This window comes from Scyliorhinus canicula, chromosome 3, assembly GCF_902713615.1.
Source record: "Scyliorhinus canicula chromosome 3, sScyCan1.1, whole genome shotgun sequence".
Taxonomy (NCBI): domain Eukaryota; kingdom Metazoa; phylum Chordata; class Chondrichthyes; order Carcharhiniformes; family Scyliorhinidae; genus Scyliorhinus; species Scyliorhinus canicula.
The window spans coordinates 37,426,088-37,442,449 of NC_052148.1; the positions used below are offsets into that span (position 1 = coordinate 37,426,088).

At 45.3% G+C, this 16,362-nt stretch overlaps 1 protein-coding gene across 3 annotated transcripts in view; it reads right to left on the reverse strand.

Annotated features, from left to right (window-relative positions):
- The window catches only part of LOC119963697 (probable E3 SUMO-protein ligase RNF212), a 67,607-nt gene extending 51,953 nt beyond the window's left edge, over nucleotides 1–15,654 (reverse strand). For 2 of the 3 annotated variants that reach the window (XM_038793013.1, XM_038793011.1), the window contains exons 1-4: nucleotides 15,439–15,654; nucleotides 12,122–12,247; nucleotides 7,879–7,940; nucleotides 20–94 (exon numbers count right to left, since the gene is read on the reverse strand). In XM_038793013.1, the coding sequence (XP_038648941.1) occupies nucleotides 20–94; nucleotides 7,879–7,940; nucleotides 12,122–12,233 (249 nt within the window). In that variant the 5' untranslated portion in view covers nucleotides 12,234–12,247; nucleotides 15,439–15,654. The remainder of the gene's footprint in view (nucleotides 1–19; nucleotides 95–7,878; nucleotides 7,941–12,121; nucleotides 12,248–15,438) is intronic. The other variant, XM_038793012.1, reaches the window with a different exon arrangement.
- Between the last annotated feature and the right edge of the window lie 708 nt (nucleotides 15,655–16,362).

The window sequence follows — 16,362 nt, forward strand, 5'->3', positions numbered from 1 at the left end:
CATTTTAGAAGATCATTACCTGTTCAAACTCCTTCAAATATCTCTCACAAACTTTTTCTGGCTGTGTAAAAAGTGCCTTGAGATCTGGATCCATCTACTCATAAAATAACTGAAGGTTATTACTTGGCAAAAGAAAATAGACTAAATGACTCCCTTAAAGAATTCCTTTGAGGGACTGAGTTCATAAGCTAGCACTTATGAGACATGATCTAGTGCTCATCAAAGGCGTTTAAACCCATTTACCATTGAAGCGTTCATTTGTGTCCTGCTCAGATTAAATTACTCCAATCCTCCTACCCTCAACCACCATAAACTTTAGCTCATCCAAAACTCTTCTTTTTTAAAAAATTCATTTTACAGGGTGCGCATCGCTTGTTGGGCCAGCATTTATTGCATTTATCCATTTCAAAGGGCATTTGATAGTCAAGGATGTGGATCTGGAGTCTTAAAAGGACAGATGGGTTTTTACAACAATGGTTTCATTGTCTCAAGGTCATCATTAGACTTCTAATTACAGATTTTTATTGAATTGAAATCTCACCATCTGTGGTGGTTGGATTTGAATCCAGGTCCCCAGATCTTGCCCTGGGTCTCTAGATTACTCGTACAGTGACAATAACACTGCGCTACTGCCTCAAAGCATGAGCCACATCGGCTACATTGGCTCATCGTCATTCAATCCCTCAACTTTGACATTTTTACTGAGATTCATCCCATGTTATAATCTATCTACCCTCCTCCAGCCCTATAACTCCTTCCCCCACGCACCATTACTCTATCCTCACATCCTTTCTCCCTTTTCCCCACCTGTAGTAAACATGCTTTCAGCCACCTTAAAACCTTTTCTTCTTTAAGAACCTCTTTATTATTTATTAGCCCACATATTTGACCAAGTTTTTGCTCCTCCTCTCAAATTCTCCATCTATGGCTCATCTTTCCTTATTAATTTCTGAAGTGCTTTGGGGTTTCTTGTATGCTACATACTCCAAATTGCTGGTGTAATTACTGTTGAGTTATTAATGAATGGCAGTAAGTTCCAAGGGTACAAAACTCATAATACGTGTCCAAAGTTGTATACTATCCTCTAAATCATTTTTACGAAATGGAAGTATTAAAACAGTAAACCAGCAAGTTTAATGCAATTTTTTTCTTTAAAGTGTATTGAGTCATCTGCTTTTTATTTGAAATTTTAATGGGCCAGCAAAGACCCTTGTCACACATCAGCCTCAGCATAATGAAAATAATAATTATTTTTTGTTGCGTTTGTCAATGTTGAGGCATGTTAGTGCTTTGAAATTCCAACTCCAGCTAACAACCATTAATATTAAGAACTTTCAGATTAGATACAGCACAACCAGATGCCGAGGTGAAACTACTCTGCTCCAGTACATTGTGCCACCATTTTTAATGGTCTTAATCATAACTATATACTCATTTGATTATATACTGTTATTACATATTTTGCTAAACTGCAGGATATTTGAAAAAAATGATCAGGAAGATGCATGAAACGCAGGTAGGAACGAAACAAAATTGTAGGAATAAAAGCGCTGGTTACTGGGTCAGTATGTGTCGGAATTGATGGGACATTGGTGCAAAAATGGAATTCTGAGGGGATGGGACTGCATCCAATTCTGCTCCTGACTGTTCGTCTTTCACTTTATAATTGGAGAATTGGTATAGAAAATAAAGACGCCTTACTCTTGCCTCCAGTCACGTTATATACAGAGTGAACCAATGTGTTTTTTTTCTTTCAGTCTCTCACTCATACTTCCCGTTTCTCTCTGCTTCTGTTTATATCCCTCTTCTTTTACTTTCCTCCCTCTGTCTTGTCTTAATTGTCTTCTGCTCCATTCTCTTTCGTCTTCAAATCCCTCCACGTCCTCACACCCTCCCTACTTCTGCAATCTTCTCCAGCCCTACAGCCCTCCGAGATGTCTAAGCTCATCTAATTCTGGCCTCTTGAACAAAGAACAAAGAAAAGTACAGCACAGGAACAGGCCCTTCGGCCCTCCAAGCCTGTGCCGACCATGCTGCACGTCTAAACTAAAATCTTCTGCACTTCCGAGGTCCGTATCCCTCTATTTCCATCCTATTCATGTATTTGTCAAGATGGCCCTTAAACGTCACTATCGTCCCTGCTTCCACCACCTCCTCCGGCAGCGGGTTCCAGGCACCCACTACCCTCTGTGTAAAAAAAAAAACTTGCCTCGTACATCTCCTCTAAACCTTGCCCCTCGCACCTTAAACCTATGCCCCCTCGCAATTGACCCCTGTACCCTGGGAAAAAGCCTCTGACTATCCACTCTGTCTATGCCTCTCATAATTTTGTACACCTCTATCAGGTCACCCCTCAACCTCCGTAGTTCCAGTGAGAACAAACTGAGTTTATTCAACCGCTCCTCATAGCTAATGCCCTCCATACCAGGCAACATCCAGGTAAATCTCTTCTGCACCCTCGCTAAATCATCCACATCCTTCTGGTAGTGTGGCGATCAGAATTGAACACTATACTCCAAGTGTGGCCTAACTAAGGTGCTATACAGAGCATCCTTGGTTTATTATCTCCACCATTGATGGCCGTACCTTCGGCTACCTAGGATCTAAGTTCTGGAATTCTCTTCCTGTACCTTTCCACCTCTCTACTGTACATTCCTGCTTTAAGACACCCCCTTTATCCTCTTTGACCAAGCCTTTAGTCACCTCACCTAATATCTCCTAATCTGGCTCATTACCATATTTTGTTTCATAATGCTATTGTAAAGGGCCTCAGAACATCTCAACATGTTAAAGGCAAGATTCAAATATAACTTGCTATTTGTGTCACTCTCCTCCTCTGCTTCCAATTCTAATTCAGTGCTTCCAAGTGTGGAGTTGCAAGCTGGGGAAGAAGTCTTGCCAAGCCAGTTTTAGCCTGATGCGTCATCTCAAGTTCCAGGTTGGATAAGAGGTCTGCCTCAGACAGCAGGCGCGATTCTCCGCAAATGCGGCGAGTCGTAAAGGCTGCCGTGAAACTGGCCGTGTTTCACGGCAGCCTCCGTGCCCCCTCCCAGGACTCGATTCTCCCCCCCGGGCGGGGCTAGCAGCGCGGCCCCGTGAAGCACGGCATCGCGGGCTTAGCGACCGTCACTAAGTCCGTGCGCTAAGCGTCACGGCGGCTGACGCGCACGATGACATCAGCCGCGCATGCGTGGGTTGGACGGCTCCAACCCGCGCATGCGCGGATGACGTCATCACGCAGATGCGTCAAACCCGCGCATGCGCGGGCATTCATGCCCCTCAGCCGCCCCGCGGACTGATCCTGCGGGGCGGCGGAAGAACAAATAGTGCGCGGGTATCGGACCCGCTGCCCGCGATCGGTGCCCACCAATCGCAGGCTCATGCCACCCTTGGCACGGTCGTGCCAATCGGTGACATGGTTGTCCGGGACGGCACTTTGCGGCCGTTTTCACAAACGGTGAGAGCAGGTGTGATCGCGTTCGTGAAAGCGGCCGTAAAGGCCAGGGAACTCGGCCCATCGGCCTGGGGAGAATCGCTGTTCGCCATAAAAAACGGCGAGAAGCGATTCGTGTCGTGAGGCGGACGTGGGGGGGGGGGGGGGGGAGAGAGAATAGCGGGAGGGCGTGAAAATTGTCGGGAAGGAACCTCCCGCTATTCTCTGACCCGTCGTGGGCAGCGGAGAATCGCGCCCAACATTTTTGGTCACAGTTAGGGTAAGGGATCCATCCAAGGTGTTATGGGCCGGGTTTAGAGAACCCCAAAGTGTATCATGGAGTTCACCTGACCCACAACTTTTAATAGATTGTGGTATGGGGAGCACATGGCCCACTCTACAGGTGTGGTGCAGCAGAAATGAAAAAGTACTTTTTAAAGCAAAACAACATTTATTCTATGAACTCAAATCAACCTTTTTAAAACATACAGTGAACATCTTCGCAACCATTAATTCAAATACAACCCCAAAGACTACAACACTAAGTAATCCTTTAAGCTTTCCTTTTAACATCCATACGACTTAAAAACAAAACCTTTAACAAAAGCACATCAGGTTAAAGTCACTACTGAAAACATTTATAATTCTGAATTCACCAAATGATCGAGAGATAGTCTTTTGATGGCAGAGAGAACAGCAGTGCACCTGCTTGGTCTGGCTTCAGCTCCAACACTGGAAATGAAACTAAAACACACCCTGCAACAAGCAGCCTAAAACTAAACTAAAAAGCTGACAGGCAGCCCAGCTCCACCCACACTCTGACATCACCGCAGTAGTAAACACCGATTTCTTAAAGGTACTCTCACTACAGATATTTATGATGTGGAGATGCCGGCGTTGGGCTGGGGTGAGCACAGTAAGACGTCTTAGAACACCAACTTAAAGTCCAGCAGGTTTGTTTCAAATACTAGCTTTCGGAGCACTGCTCCTTCCTCAGGCGACATTCGCTAGTGTTTGAAACAAACCTGTTGGATTTTAACCTGGTGTTGTAAGACTTCTTATTGTACAGATATTTATATACACACCCATTTATAAACACCCATTTCTTAAAGGTACTCTCACTACAGATACCTATATACACTCCCATTTATAAACACCCATTTCTTAAAGTTACTCTCACATGACAACGGCCAAAATCTGCAAACCAACACTGCAAACCAGCACCGTGGGGTGCCACCAATACCGACACATTATAACCTAGTTAACAACGCTTCTATACCTGCAATTCCCGTACCAGCCTCCCCGAACAGGCACCGGAATGTGGCGACTAGGGGCTTTTCACAGTAACTTCATTTGAAGACTACTTGTGACAATAAGCGATTTTCATTTCATTTCATTTTTGCTTCCCTCCTACCTGCGTTTCATGCGTCTTCCTGATTATCCTGGAGTTTAACAAAAGATTTAATAAAACTAACTATATAATCAAATGAGTACAGTAGTCCCCCGTTATACCGCGCTCCGCAATACCGCGGTTCGCGATATACGGCGGGGGGGCTTATGGACCCCAACTGTCAGCTTCCCTCTCCGGATCAAAGTGAGCCGGCCGCTGAAGTTGACACTGCCGGCTGATTGGAGGGAGATTCAGTGAGAGAGGAGCAGCTCACACAGCGTCCGGAAGTGGATAGTGCAGAGCTACAGCTGCCTCAACCCTGCACAGCAGACAGGTTCTTTAAACCGGTGGCGGTCAGAACATATTTTTGAAAGGCAATCCTTTCCTCCAGTTTGGTGAACCCATCAGAGTTCCTGGTAAGTTTCTGTGGGTTTCCCTCTGGAATAACTCCTCATTCTGTGGCAATCAGAGAGCTTGTTTTAATTAGATCCACGATGGGGGTTTAAAATTTATTTAAAAATCTATGCATGCGCTTCCCATTGTGAGTCTACGGGGGTCTGACCTCTCCCCCTGCCCCCCGTAGACTCACAATGGGAAGCGCATGCATAGATTTTTAAATAAATTTAAAACCCCCATCGTGGATATCCGCGGCTCGGATGCAATGCGGGTGGCTGTCTTGGACCCCAACACCCGCGTTATAACGGGGGACTACTGTATATAGTTGTGATCAAGACCATCAACAATGTGGCACTATGTGTTGAGTTTGATCCCTTGTACTTTAAGAAGCAATTCACCAATCACTTTGATCTGTCCAAATGAGGATCCTTTTATCGTGCCTCGTGTGGCAAGATGGCAATCTGATACAGAGCACGTTACCATGGGGTCTTGCTACTCTTATGGAACTTACACCTAGCACTGACCAATTACATGTACGTCGTATCACCTTCTCAATCTTCTTCTGAAGATGGCCGGATGTGTCTCCCTTTGTTTCCGGGTCCCATGACCTTGGTCTGGAGACCGCATGGTGTGCCTGTACCGCCACCTGTTGGTTGGAGGGCACACACACCGGGTGGCACGGTAGCACAGAGGTTAGTGCTGTTGCTTCACAGCCTCAGGGTCCCAGGTTGGATTCCTGCTTGGGTCACTGTCTGTGCGGAGTCTGCATGTTCTCCCTGTGTCTGCGTGGGTTTCCTCCAGATGCTCCGGTTCCTCCAACATGTCCCGAAAGACGTGATGCTGTTAGGTGAATTGGACATTCTGAATTCTCCCTCTGTATACCCGAACAGGTGCCGGAATGTGGCGACTAAGGGAATTTCACAGTAGCTTCATTGCAGTGTTAGTGGAAGCTTACTTGTTACAATAATAAAGATTATTATTATGTTACAGCCTAAATACAGTCACCTCTTAGAATCATAGAATTTACAGTGCAGATGGAGGACATTCGGTCCATCGAATCTGCACTGGCCCTTGGAAAGAGCACCCTATTTAAGCCCACCCTACCCCCATAACCCAGTAACCCCTTCTAACCTTTTTGACACTTTATCATGACCAATCCACCCAACCTGCACATCTTTGGACTGTGGGAGGAAATATGAGCACCCTGAGGAAACCCACGTAGACACGAGAGAAAGTGCAAACTCCACATAAGACAGTCAAAGAGGCTGGACTTGAACCCGGGACCCTAGAGGTGTGAGGCAGCAATGTTTAACACCGTGCCGCCTCATGTTGCAGTTCACCACGCCGGTCTTTAAGCCGAATGCCTGACGTTGTAACTGCTGTTGCCAACCTCAAATCTTCAGCACTTGTGGTACCATGTTGTGTTTGGTCCCTTGTACTTTATGAAGTAACTCACCAAACACTTCGATCTGTCTAAACCAGGATCCTTTTATTGTGTCTCGTGTGGTAAGATGGCAATCTGATTCAGCGCACGTTATCATGGAGTCTTGCTACTCCTCTGGAACTTACACCTAGCACTGACCAATTACATGTATGTCTTATCACCCTCTCAATCTTCTTCTGAAGATAGCTGGATGTGTCTCCCTTTATATCTGGGTCCCATGGCCTTAGTCTGGAGACCGCATGGTGTGACTGTACCGCCACCTGCTGGCTGGAGGTCACACACCATCCAACTATGATATAGCCCATAGGCATATCACCACACTGGGGCAGAGTAGATCGAACTCAGCATCTGGTTGTGCTATATCCAATCTGGGTGTTCTTAATGTCAAAAAACTAGGGCCAGGCAACTAACCATAGTTCAAATTGAGATCTGGAAGGATATTAAGTTCAAAATGTAATTTACATGTGGCACCTAAGCTAAATAGCTAGGTGTGATGGAAATAAAATTATGTGATATTTCCCAGCAATTCAGGAAATACACACGTACAAAACGTATAAATCTGTTAGATTTAAAAATTATTTAAGCTGTGTCACCTTTTGAGAATATGTCAAAAAAGTTTCATGCAGTGAGCATCTACTTTTAAGCCACAAAAATATTTTTCAGAGATATGTTCCCAGATAAACAAGTCCTATGCCGTTGTTTCCTTAATTTTAATCAATGAAGAACAAAAGGGAATTGTTTCTTTGAACTGTTCCATAATTATTTGTGTTCACGGTCTTTATCCCTCCTGGTACATTGAAGAAAACAACAACCAAAGTAATTGACATCAGTATCTCACCGTTACCTCAGTTGTATGTTTCAGCAATCCACTCAAATATCGATTAAGTGCTCTAACTTCTAAAAGTTCATTGCCAAGTTATTTGGTTTGTTGCTAACTTAACATAAGAAAATCTAACTGTCATAAATTATCTTTATATTTGTAAAGATCAAGGTCATTTGTTTAGATAACAAAATTAGTCCACAATAACTTTAGAAAATAAAATAATTGACATACATTTTTCAAGCTAAAATTACATTTATCGCTGTTTATTGATCATTTATCAGACTTTACATTCTACAGACTGAAATGGTAGAGTGGGGAGAGAGCAGGATCCATAAAATGAAAATAGGACGGAAATCAAGCAAGCAGTACAATGTTACAAGTGCATAAAATACCTTATCTGAGAGAAATAAAGTCTGACAATGTGCTTTGCATACAGTGCATATGTCCATGCTTCCTAAAAGAAAGTATCAAATATTAGAAATATTCTACTCGGTTTATGAAACAAATTTGAAATGTGGAAACAGAAAGACAACTCAATTAAAAACAACATTTCATGCAACTGCTGAAGGTACAGCATAATTTTGCTGAAACAGTAGAATTTCCCAGGGTACTGCTTACATTAGTGCAGATCTGGGACACAATTCTGATATTTAGCTACTAAAATGCAGCCATTTTTATCTAGCCTGTACATTAAAGGCCAGAGATATGTTTATGATATTCATTATAAATATGTGCCGAGTACTGGCATAACTTCCCACTCTTCGTTTCCCTTGTTGCTTCTTCTTTTTGAACCACTGGAGGCCATATGGTGAAGGTGCTCCCACAATGTTGTTGGGCACATCCAGGATTTTAACTTATATGGAGACATAATGCGCGATTTCCGCGGCCCACGCCGGTTGGGAGAATAGCGGGAGGGCCTCCCGACATTTTTTGCGCCCTCCCACTATTCTCCCCCCCCCCCCTCGCCCGACCCACGTCACGAATCGCCGCTCGCCATTTTTTACGGCGAGCGGCGATTCTCCGCGGCCGATGGGCCGAGCGGCCTTTACGCCCGTTTTTTCACAGCAGCAAACACACCTGCTTGCTGCTGTCGTAAAAAAGGGCGCTGGATGCCTGTCTGGGACATCCAGAGGCCCATTTGGGGCGGGAGCACCACCGTTGTGCTCGGGAGGGGACAGGCCCGTGATCGGTGCCCACCGATCATCCGGCCTGCGTCCAAAAGGGACGCACTCTTTCCCCTCCGCCGCCCGACAAGATCAAGCCGCCACATCTTGTCAGGCAGCGGTGGAGAAATGCGGAACCGCGCATGCGCAGGTTCCGTCAATGGCGTGATGACGTCACCCACGCATGCGCGGGTCGGAGCCGGCTCCAACCTGCGCATGCGCGGCTGACGTCATACAGACGCCAGCCGCGCGTCATCTTGGCGCGCGGCCTTAACGACGGTAAAAAACGCCGAGCGGCAATTTGTGACGCGAGTCGGACGGGGGGGGGGGGGGGGGGGGGGGGAGAGAATAGCGGGAGGGCGCAAAAAATGTCGAGAGGCCCTCCCGCTATTCTCCCAACCGGCGTGGGCAGCGGAGAATCCCGCCCACAGCTTTAAGTCAAGTATGGAAAGTAAGGAACTCAAAAGTTACAAAATTGTGCTATGAAGATTTAAATTTTGAAAATAGCTCAGACTTTATGGCACCCGAGAATGGAGGGATTCAGATTGATTGGTTGGTTGGTTGGTAGCCAATAGGTGGTCAGGGACTGTATTCTGCCCGGCAACAGACAATGATTGGGTCTTGCTCGGTGGATTTTTCAGAGAACCCAGGAGAAAGCTCTGGCACTGTAGGGAGAGGCTGTGTCTTGCTCTTCTCTCTTTAGTAGTTAACCAATTGTATTTAGTGCCTATTTAATTATTAGTCATTGATATTAATAAAAATGAATTGTGTTTAAATTTACAAACCTGATGACTGTAGTTATTGTGCAGCCAAAGACCAAAGACTTTGGGTATTTTTTTAAATTAAGAGCTAATTTCAACTGTGTTGCGACTCCGGGTCAAGTGGGGCTGGAAGTGACCGTGCACTAGCCCAGGGCGTCGTAACAGTATGCTGAATAGCGTTGCGCTCCTTGCATGTTGCATTCAATCAAGCAAGCAGAGGGGAGATCATTATAGCCCTGTCTTGTAAATGGTACACAGACTTTGGGAAGTTAAGAAACAACTACTTGCTACAGAATACCTTGCTTCCTTGTGACCACAGCATTTAGATGATATCAAGTTTTTGGTCAGCGGTAACCACATTCTGGAATGTGGATAATGGGAATCTTTGCAATCGTAATGCAAATCGTGTGAAAGGAGGTGATTCTGCTCAGCTGGCCTAAACAAGGACCTTACAGTAGTCACTACTACAAAAGCTGTCAGGGTTTTGTGACATAAGTGCATGAGTGACAGGTAAATCCGTGAGGACGAGCCCCATAGGTTATACCCTCATGTTTGTTCTCTCACCACCTGATGCATGTCAAATTTGGTAGCTCTGCCCATCTGGGCAGCACAGTCAGTGGTGATACTACCGCGTCACATGCCAGAGCACTTTCTGTGTCCTTTCTACTCTGAGTGCTTCAAATCTTGCTGCACATCAGCTGAGAGGTTAGTAACTTTACATGTCCAGAATCAATGTATTTTTTAATAAACATTTTATTGAGGTATTTTTGGTACAGTAACAACAACAAAATAAACAATATACATGAAACCATAAACATAGTGCAAAAGCCGTTACCTTTTGTACAGGTCCCATCCTTAATGACCCCCTACTCTAACCTAAACTACTCCCCTTTCCCCCCCCCCCACTGTCTGCTGACGATTAGTTCGCCACCTCCGGACTCAGTGCCACCCTTGTTTTTAAAACCTTGGACATGACATCCGCTAACCCCTGCCAAAATTCCCTAATGTGGATATGGTTCGCTGGTCCTCCCGCACATTTTGTGCACCTGCCCTCCACCCCAAAGAATCTGCTAATCCGGGTCACTGTCATGTGAGCCCGGTGCACAACCTTAAATTGTATCAGGCTGAGCCTGGCCCATGTTGCGGATGCGCTGACTCTACTCAACGCGTCCGCCCATAAACCATCCTCTATCTCACCTCCCAGCTCCCCCCCCCCCCCCCCCCCCCGCTTGTGCTTCAGCTCCTCGGTCTGCATCTCCTCCGACCCCATAAGCTCCTTATAGATGTCCGAGATGCTCCCCTCCCCTATCCAACCTCTGAAAATTACCCTGTCCTGAATCCCCCTCAGCGGTAGGAACGGCAATGTTGACACCTGTTTACGAAGGAAGTCCCGCACCTGCAGATACCTGAATTTGTTTCTCCTCACCAGCCCAAACTTCTTCTCTAACACCCTCATACTCGGAATGTGGAACCAGTTGAGGAGGCACTTTAAATTGTCACAGGGAAGAGGAGAGGAAATGGGGAAAATAGCTGCATACTGTATTGGATGTTAGGGTTGAGTTATTATGTTGAATATGTTTGGAATAACATATACTTTAAAAAAGGATGAGACTAAAACTGCACACAATACTCCAGGTGTGGTCTCACCGAGGCCTTGTACAGCTGCAGTAAGACATTCCTCTCGCAATGAAGACCATCATACCATTTGCCTTCCTAACTGCTTGCTGTACCTGCATATTTGTTTTCAGTGGCTAGTGCACAAGACCATCCAGGTCTCTTTGCACGTCAATATTTCCCAGTCTATCACTATTTAAATAGTAAGAAGTCTTACTATTTTTACCAGGTTAAAGTCCAACAGGTTTGTTTCAAACACGAGCTTTCGGAGCGCAGCTCCTTCTTCAAGTCTACTGGCTACTATTTAAATAGTGTGGGGTGAGGGTGACGTGGACATTTCGTGATGGGGAGGATGCTGCTCTGGGGTCAAGAGTTGGTCTAAAATCTGGTCTAAAATATTTCCTCCCCTAAAGAATATAGTTGTATTTTATCTCTGGATTACTGGAAAACAAAAACATTTTCCAGCCATACTCAGATATTAATCAAAGAAGGATAAGGAAATTCCCACCAGTGTCCTAACAAATATATATATTTTTTAATTTAGAGTACCCAATTAATTTTTTCCAATCAAGGGTCAATTTAGCATGGCCAATTCATCTATCCTGCACATCTTTGGGTTGTGGGAGCGAAACTCACACAGAGAGAGAATGTGCAAACTCCACATGGACAGTGACCCAGAGCCGGGATCGAACCTGGGACCTCGGTGCCGTGAGGCAGTAGTGCTAACCACTGCGCCACCATGCTGCCCAACAAATATTTATTATTCAACTAATACGATTACAACAAATTATCTGGTCACCAATTGCATTACTGATTTTGGGACCTTGCTGTATGCAAACTGACTGCCACATTTGCCTCCATCCATAATTTCAAATGTTGGTTGTGAAGTATATTGGAAACTCCTGGGGATGTGCAAAGTTTTTCTTCCATACACATTAGTGTACTTCCAAAATAATTAATTGGACGTTCGGCATTTTGGGACTCTTCTGACAAAACAAATTTAAATAAGAGTTTGTCCAACTGAGACCTGAACTTTAACTGTGCATTTCAAATGGAAAGCATCCTCTTGAAAACATACTTCTGTAATCTATTCCTACCTTTTTTGAGACAGACTTCACAAACAACATGCCCACAACTAGTCAGAGAAAATCTGCAGCCATTTGCTTTGGGTTGTTGAAAGCAGTAGTTACAAAAAACCCAGTCGGCCATGTTGTCCAGACAACCTACAAAGGAAAGTTTTGTTTAAGAGCAGGAATATCATGAAATCAAGCAGGCTATAACAAATGAAAATATATTTAACGTAGTTGGGACAAAGCAAGAGTCGCTCTGATAAAATCTTATTTGGTAAAAACAATTGAAAATGTTTGCGATCCTCAAGGTTCAGGAACTTTTCATGTTGATTAATGCCAAGATGCTTCGAGTACAATGAAGTTTATGAAGATAATCGCAGCGACATTTTGCACATATTACTGTCCCACAAATGTAATGAGATGGTCAGGACTTTGGGTTCATGGATTAGGGCGAATGTTCTGACCCCGAGATTGCCATAAATGGCCTCAAAGGATGGGCAGTAGTCTTACCACCATGTTCACACCAATGATACAGTAGGTGCCAATTTAGAAGTGTGTCCAAAGGGCCACATGCTCTCAGGATAGGTCCCATTTCATATGCAAACTGGGGTTCCAAACTGAAATAAGACACTGATTGTGGGAAACGAGTTATGAGGGGGAGACAGGAAAAATGGAATGAGACCACAACCAAATCAGCCATGATCTTTATCGAATGGTAGAGCAAGTGCAAAAAGCCAAAATGGCCTGCTCTAGATCTTTAGTCGTCATGTTAGTTGGGCACTAGTTGGAGACTTTGCATTTCTCAGTGCAGCAAATCTCAGACTCCAGGGGCTGGATTCTCTGCAGCCCTGAGCCGAAATCACGGCCGGCACCAGGCAGAGAATACAGTTTGACGTCATAATCGGTCCCGGAGACGGTTCAGCGATTCTCCAGGCATCGAAAATCGGTGTCACCAGAGGCCCGCTCAGCAAACCTCCGCTCCCAACCGGCCAAGTTCCTGACAGCATGGAACTGACCACTTATTGCCGGTCGGGATGCTCGCGTGGCGGCTGCGGACTCAGTCAAAAGAACTGACAAAAGAAATCTGAATATTTTTTAAATGACCAATATTCCTGAAAAGTTGCTCATGATATTTTATTGGATTTTTAATCCAATGATAATAATTTATTTCTCCATTTCATTCAAATTAAGGGTGAAAGATATTCAGTGTTTTTAACTTCCTGCTTTGCTGTCTGCGAGAACACTTCAATAAGCTGCTTTACTGGTATCACTACTGCAAGGAGGGCTGCACGGTAGCTCAGTGGTTAGCACTGTTGCTTCACAGCACCATGGACCAGGTTTGATTCCCAGCTTGGGTCACTGTCTGTGCGGTGTCTTCACATTCTCCACGTGTGCGTGTATTTCCTCCAGGTGCTCCAGTTTCCTCCCACAAGTGCCAAAATACAGGCAGGTTAGGTGAATTAGAAGTTCTGAATTCTCCCTCAGTGTACCCGAACAGGCACCGGAGTGTGGCTCGGGGAATTTCACAGTAACTTCATTGCAGTATTAATGTAAGCCTACTTGTGACACAAATAAATATTATTATTAAGATGTCTCACGATCCCCTTGAATTGACAGCAGATTTGAATTGCCAAAGAGAAAGGGAAAATCCCTGCCACGGAGATTGCTACACCTATGTGCGCAACTTTCTTTTAGGTCAGTGGCAAGTGCCCTTGTGTTGTCACTATCCACCATATATTAGTATAAAGATAATTTATCGAACAATTAACCAATGAAAAATCAACATTCTAATACAATTAGATATCTAGCACATTCAGTGGACATAATAAAAATTCTAAGAATTAAGTTAATCCATTGTAAGTATTTTTAAAATAATAGTACTGATGTTAGGTCATCAATTTGAACTGTCAATTATTTTAAAAATTGTACAAGCAAAGGCAAAGAAATTGAAAAGAATGATTAAGGTCAGGTTCAAAGGACAGTGGAACAACAGAAGGAATAGCCTGATGTAGCTGACAATGGGGCTAACAAGAAAAAATAAGAGCGAAATAGATTGTTCTTTAAGTATAAGTCAGAACAGAGACAACTTCATGACCTAGCATTACCCCAAGTCTAACATTACCATTAAGCCATGGGATCAACCCTTGTTCAATGAAGGGTGCAGGAGAGCATGCCAGGAGCACCACCAGGCATACCCAAAATGAGGTGTCAACCTGGTGAAGGTACAACACATGCCAAACAGCAAAAGCAGCAAGTGATAGAGCTAAGTAATCTCACAGATAACAAATCAGGTAATGGGCAGCACAGTGGTTAGCATTGCTGCCTCGCAACGTCAGAGACCGAAGTTCGATTCAGACCTTGGGTGTCTGCGTGGGTTTCGCCCAGGTGCTCCAGTTTCCTCCCACAGTCCAAAGATGTGCAGGTTAGGTGGATTGGCTATGCTAAATTGCCCCTAGGTCTGGTTATGGGGACGAGGAGAATTGGACCTAGGTAAGGTGCTCTTTCAGAGGGCCAGTGCAGACTCGTTGGGCCAAACGCCTCCTTCTACACTGTAGGGATTCTATAAGATCTAAAGCTCTGCTGTCCTGCCAAATCTAGCCGTGAATGGTGGTGGACAATTAAACAACTCACTGGAAGAGAAGGCTCCACAAATACTCCCATCCTCAATAATGGGGGAGCCCTCCAAATCAGTACAAAAGGTAAGGCTGAGGCATTTACTATAATCTGCAGCCAGAAGTGAAGTCCAGATGTTTCCAGTATCACATTTGCCAGCCTTCAACCGAGCGACTGCCCTTGATAACAGGGCTGCATTTGACCAATGAGCCCTAGCAAAACTGGAGTCTCTGCTGGTTGGAGTCATAACTAGCAGAAAGAAACATGGTTTTTTGGGAGGTGGGTCATCTGAACTCCAGTAAATCATCATAAATGTTTCAGGGTAGTGTCCTGGGCCCAACCCACCTTCAGCTGCTTTATCAATGACCTACCTTCCAACATATGGTCAGAAGCAGAGATGTTTGCCGATGATGGCAAATACCTGGGAACCCCAACACCTGGAAGTTCATCTCCTAGCCACTCACCACCCTGATTTGGAAATACATCACCGTTCCTTAGCTGGAACAAAATCCTGAAACTCCCCCCCAAAACAGCACTGTGGGTGGACTGACACCACACAAGCTGCAACAGTCCAAGAAGGTAGTTCACCACCTCAAGGGGAATTTGGATGGGAAAATAAATGCTGGCCTAGCCAGACAATGTCGGATCTCGTGAATAAATAAAAATGTCCTCAATGACTGAATAAGCAATGCAAGACACGGTTTAAAGGCATTGATTCCATGTATACACACCACGCCTCAATGTTTCAGATCGCACAACTGCTTGGTTTACCCGCTTCTTCGCAGCGGCAGTTGCGCAAAGAGACCGCTCACCTCACCCACCAAAACATATTACTTCCAACGCATGTGCGTGCGATTGCGCAGTGCTGCCCTTATATCTCTCGCCGCGCATGATTGATATCGCATGCGCATTCACACTGCCTGCTGGCGGCCTGTTCGTCTGCTTCCTCTCTCCGCATGCCCAGTCGCAGGATCTGCCTCTGCCCCACCCTCCTCCCCGCATGCGCAGTCTTACCTAGGCCGATCGCCCCGCCTCCTCTCTCCGCATGGCCAGTCACCGGGTCTGTGTCTGCTCCACCCTCCTCCCCGCATGCGCAGTCTTACCCAGGCCGATCGCCCCGCCTCCTCACTCCGCATGCGCAGTCACAGGGTTTGGCCACTTGAAGCCACGTGCGGCTCTGTCACCTGAGCAGCTGCTTGTAGACCCGCGAGGATCATGTTTTTCCAGCTCTGCTGGAGCGTGCCGAGTAATGGTATTTGCGCAATTATCTTGAAAATTAAACATGTGCCCTGAAAGTACGAGTAACCAATGGTCCTCAACAGTTTTGACCTTACTTACAATAAACAGTCATGTTGATTATTCCAGTAGTAATGAAGGGATCGTAGAAGGGTTGTAGCACATTCAGCCCATTGTGCCTGTGCTGCCTCTCCGAAGGAGTGATGTGGAGATGCCGGTGTTGGGCTGGGGTGGGCACAGTAAGAAGTCTTACAACACTAGGTTAAAGTCCAACATGCTTGTTTCAAACACAAGCTCTCAGAGCGCAGCTCCTTCAAGTGAATCACCTGAGGAAGGAGGAAGGAGGAAGGAGAAAGCTAGTCTCTGAAGGAGGATTTTTGCCTGATGCCATTCTCCCACTTGCTCCCTGAATCCCTTCA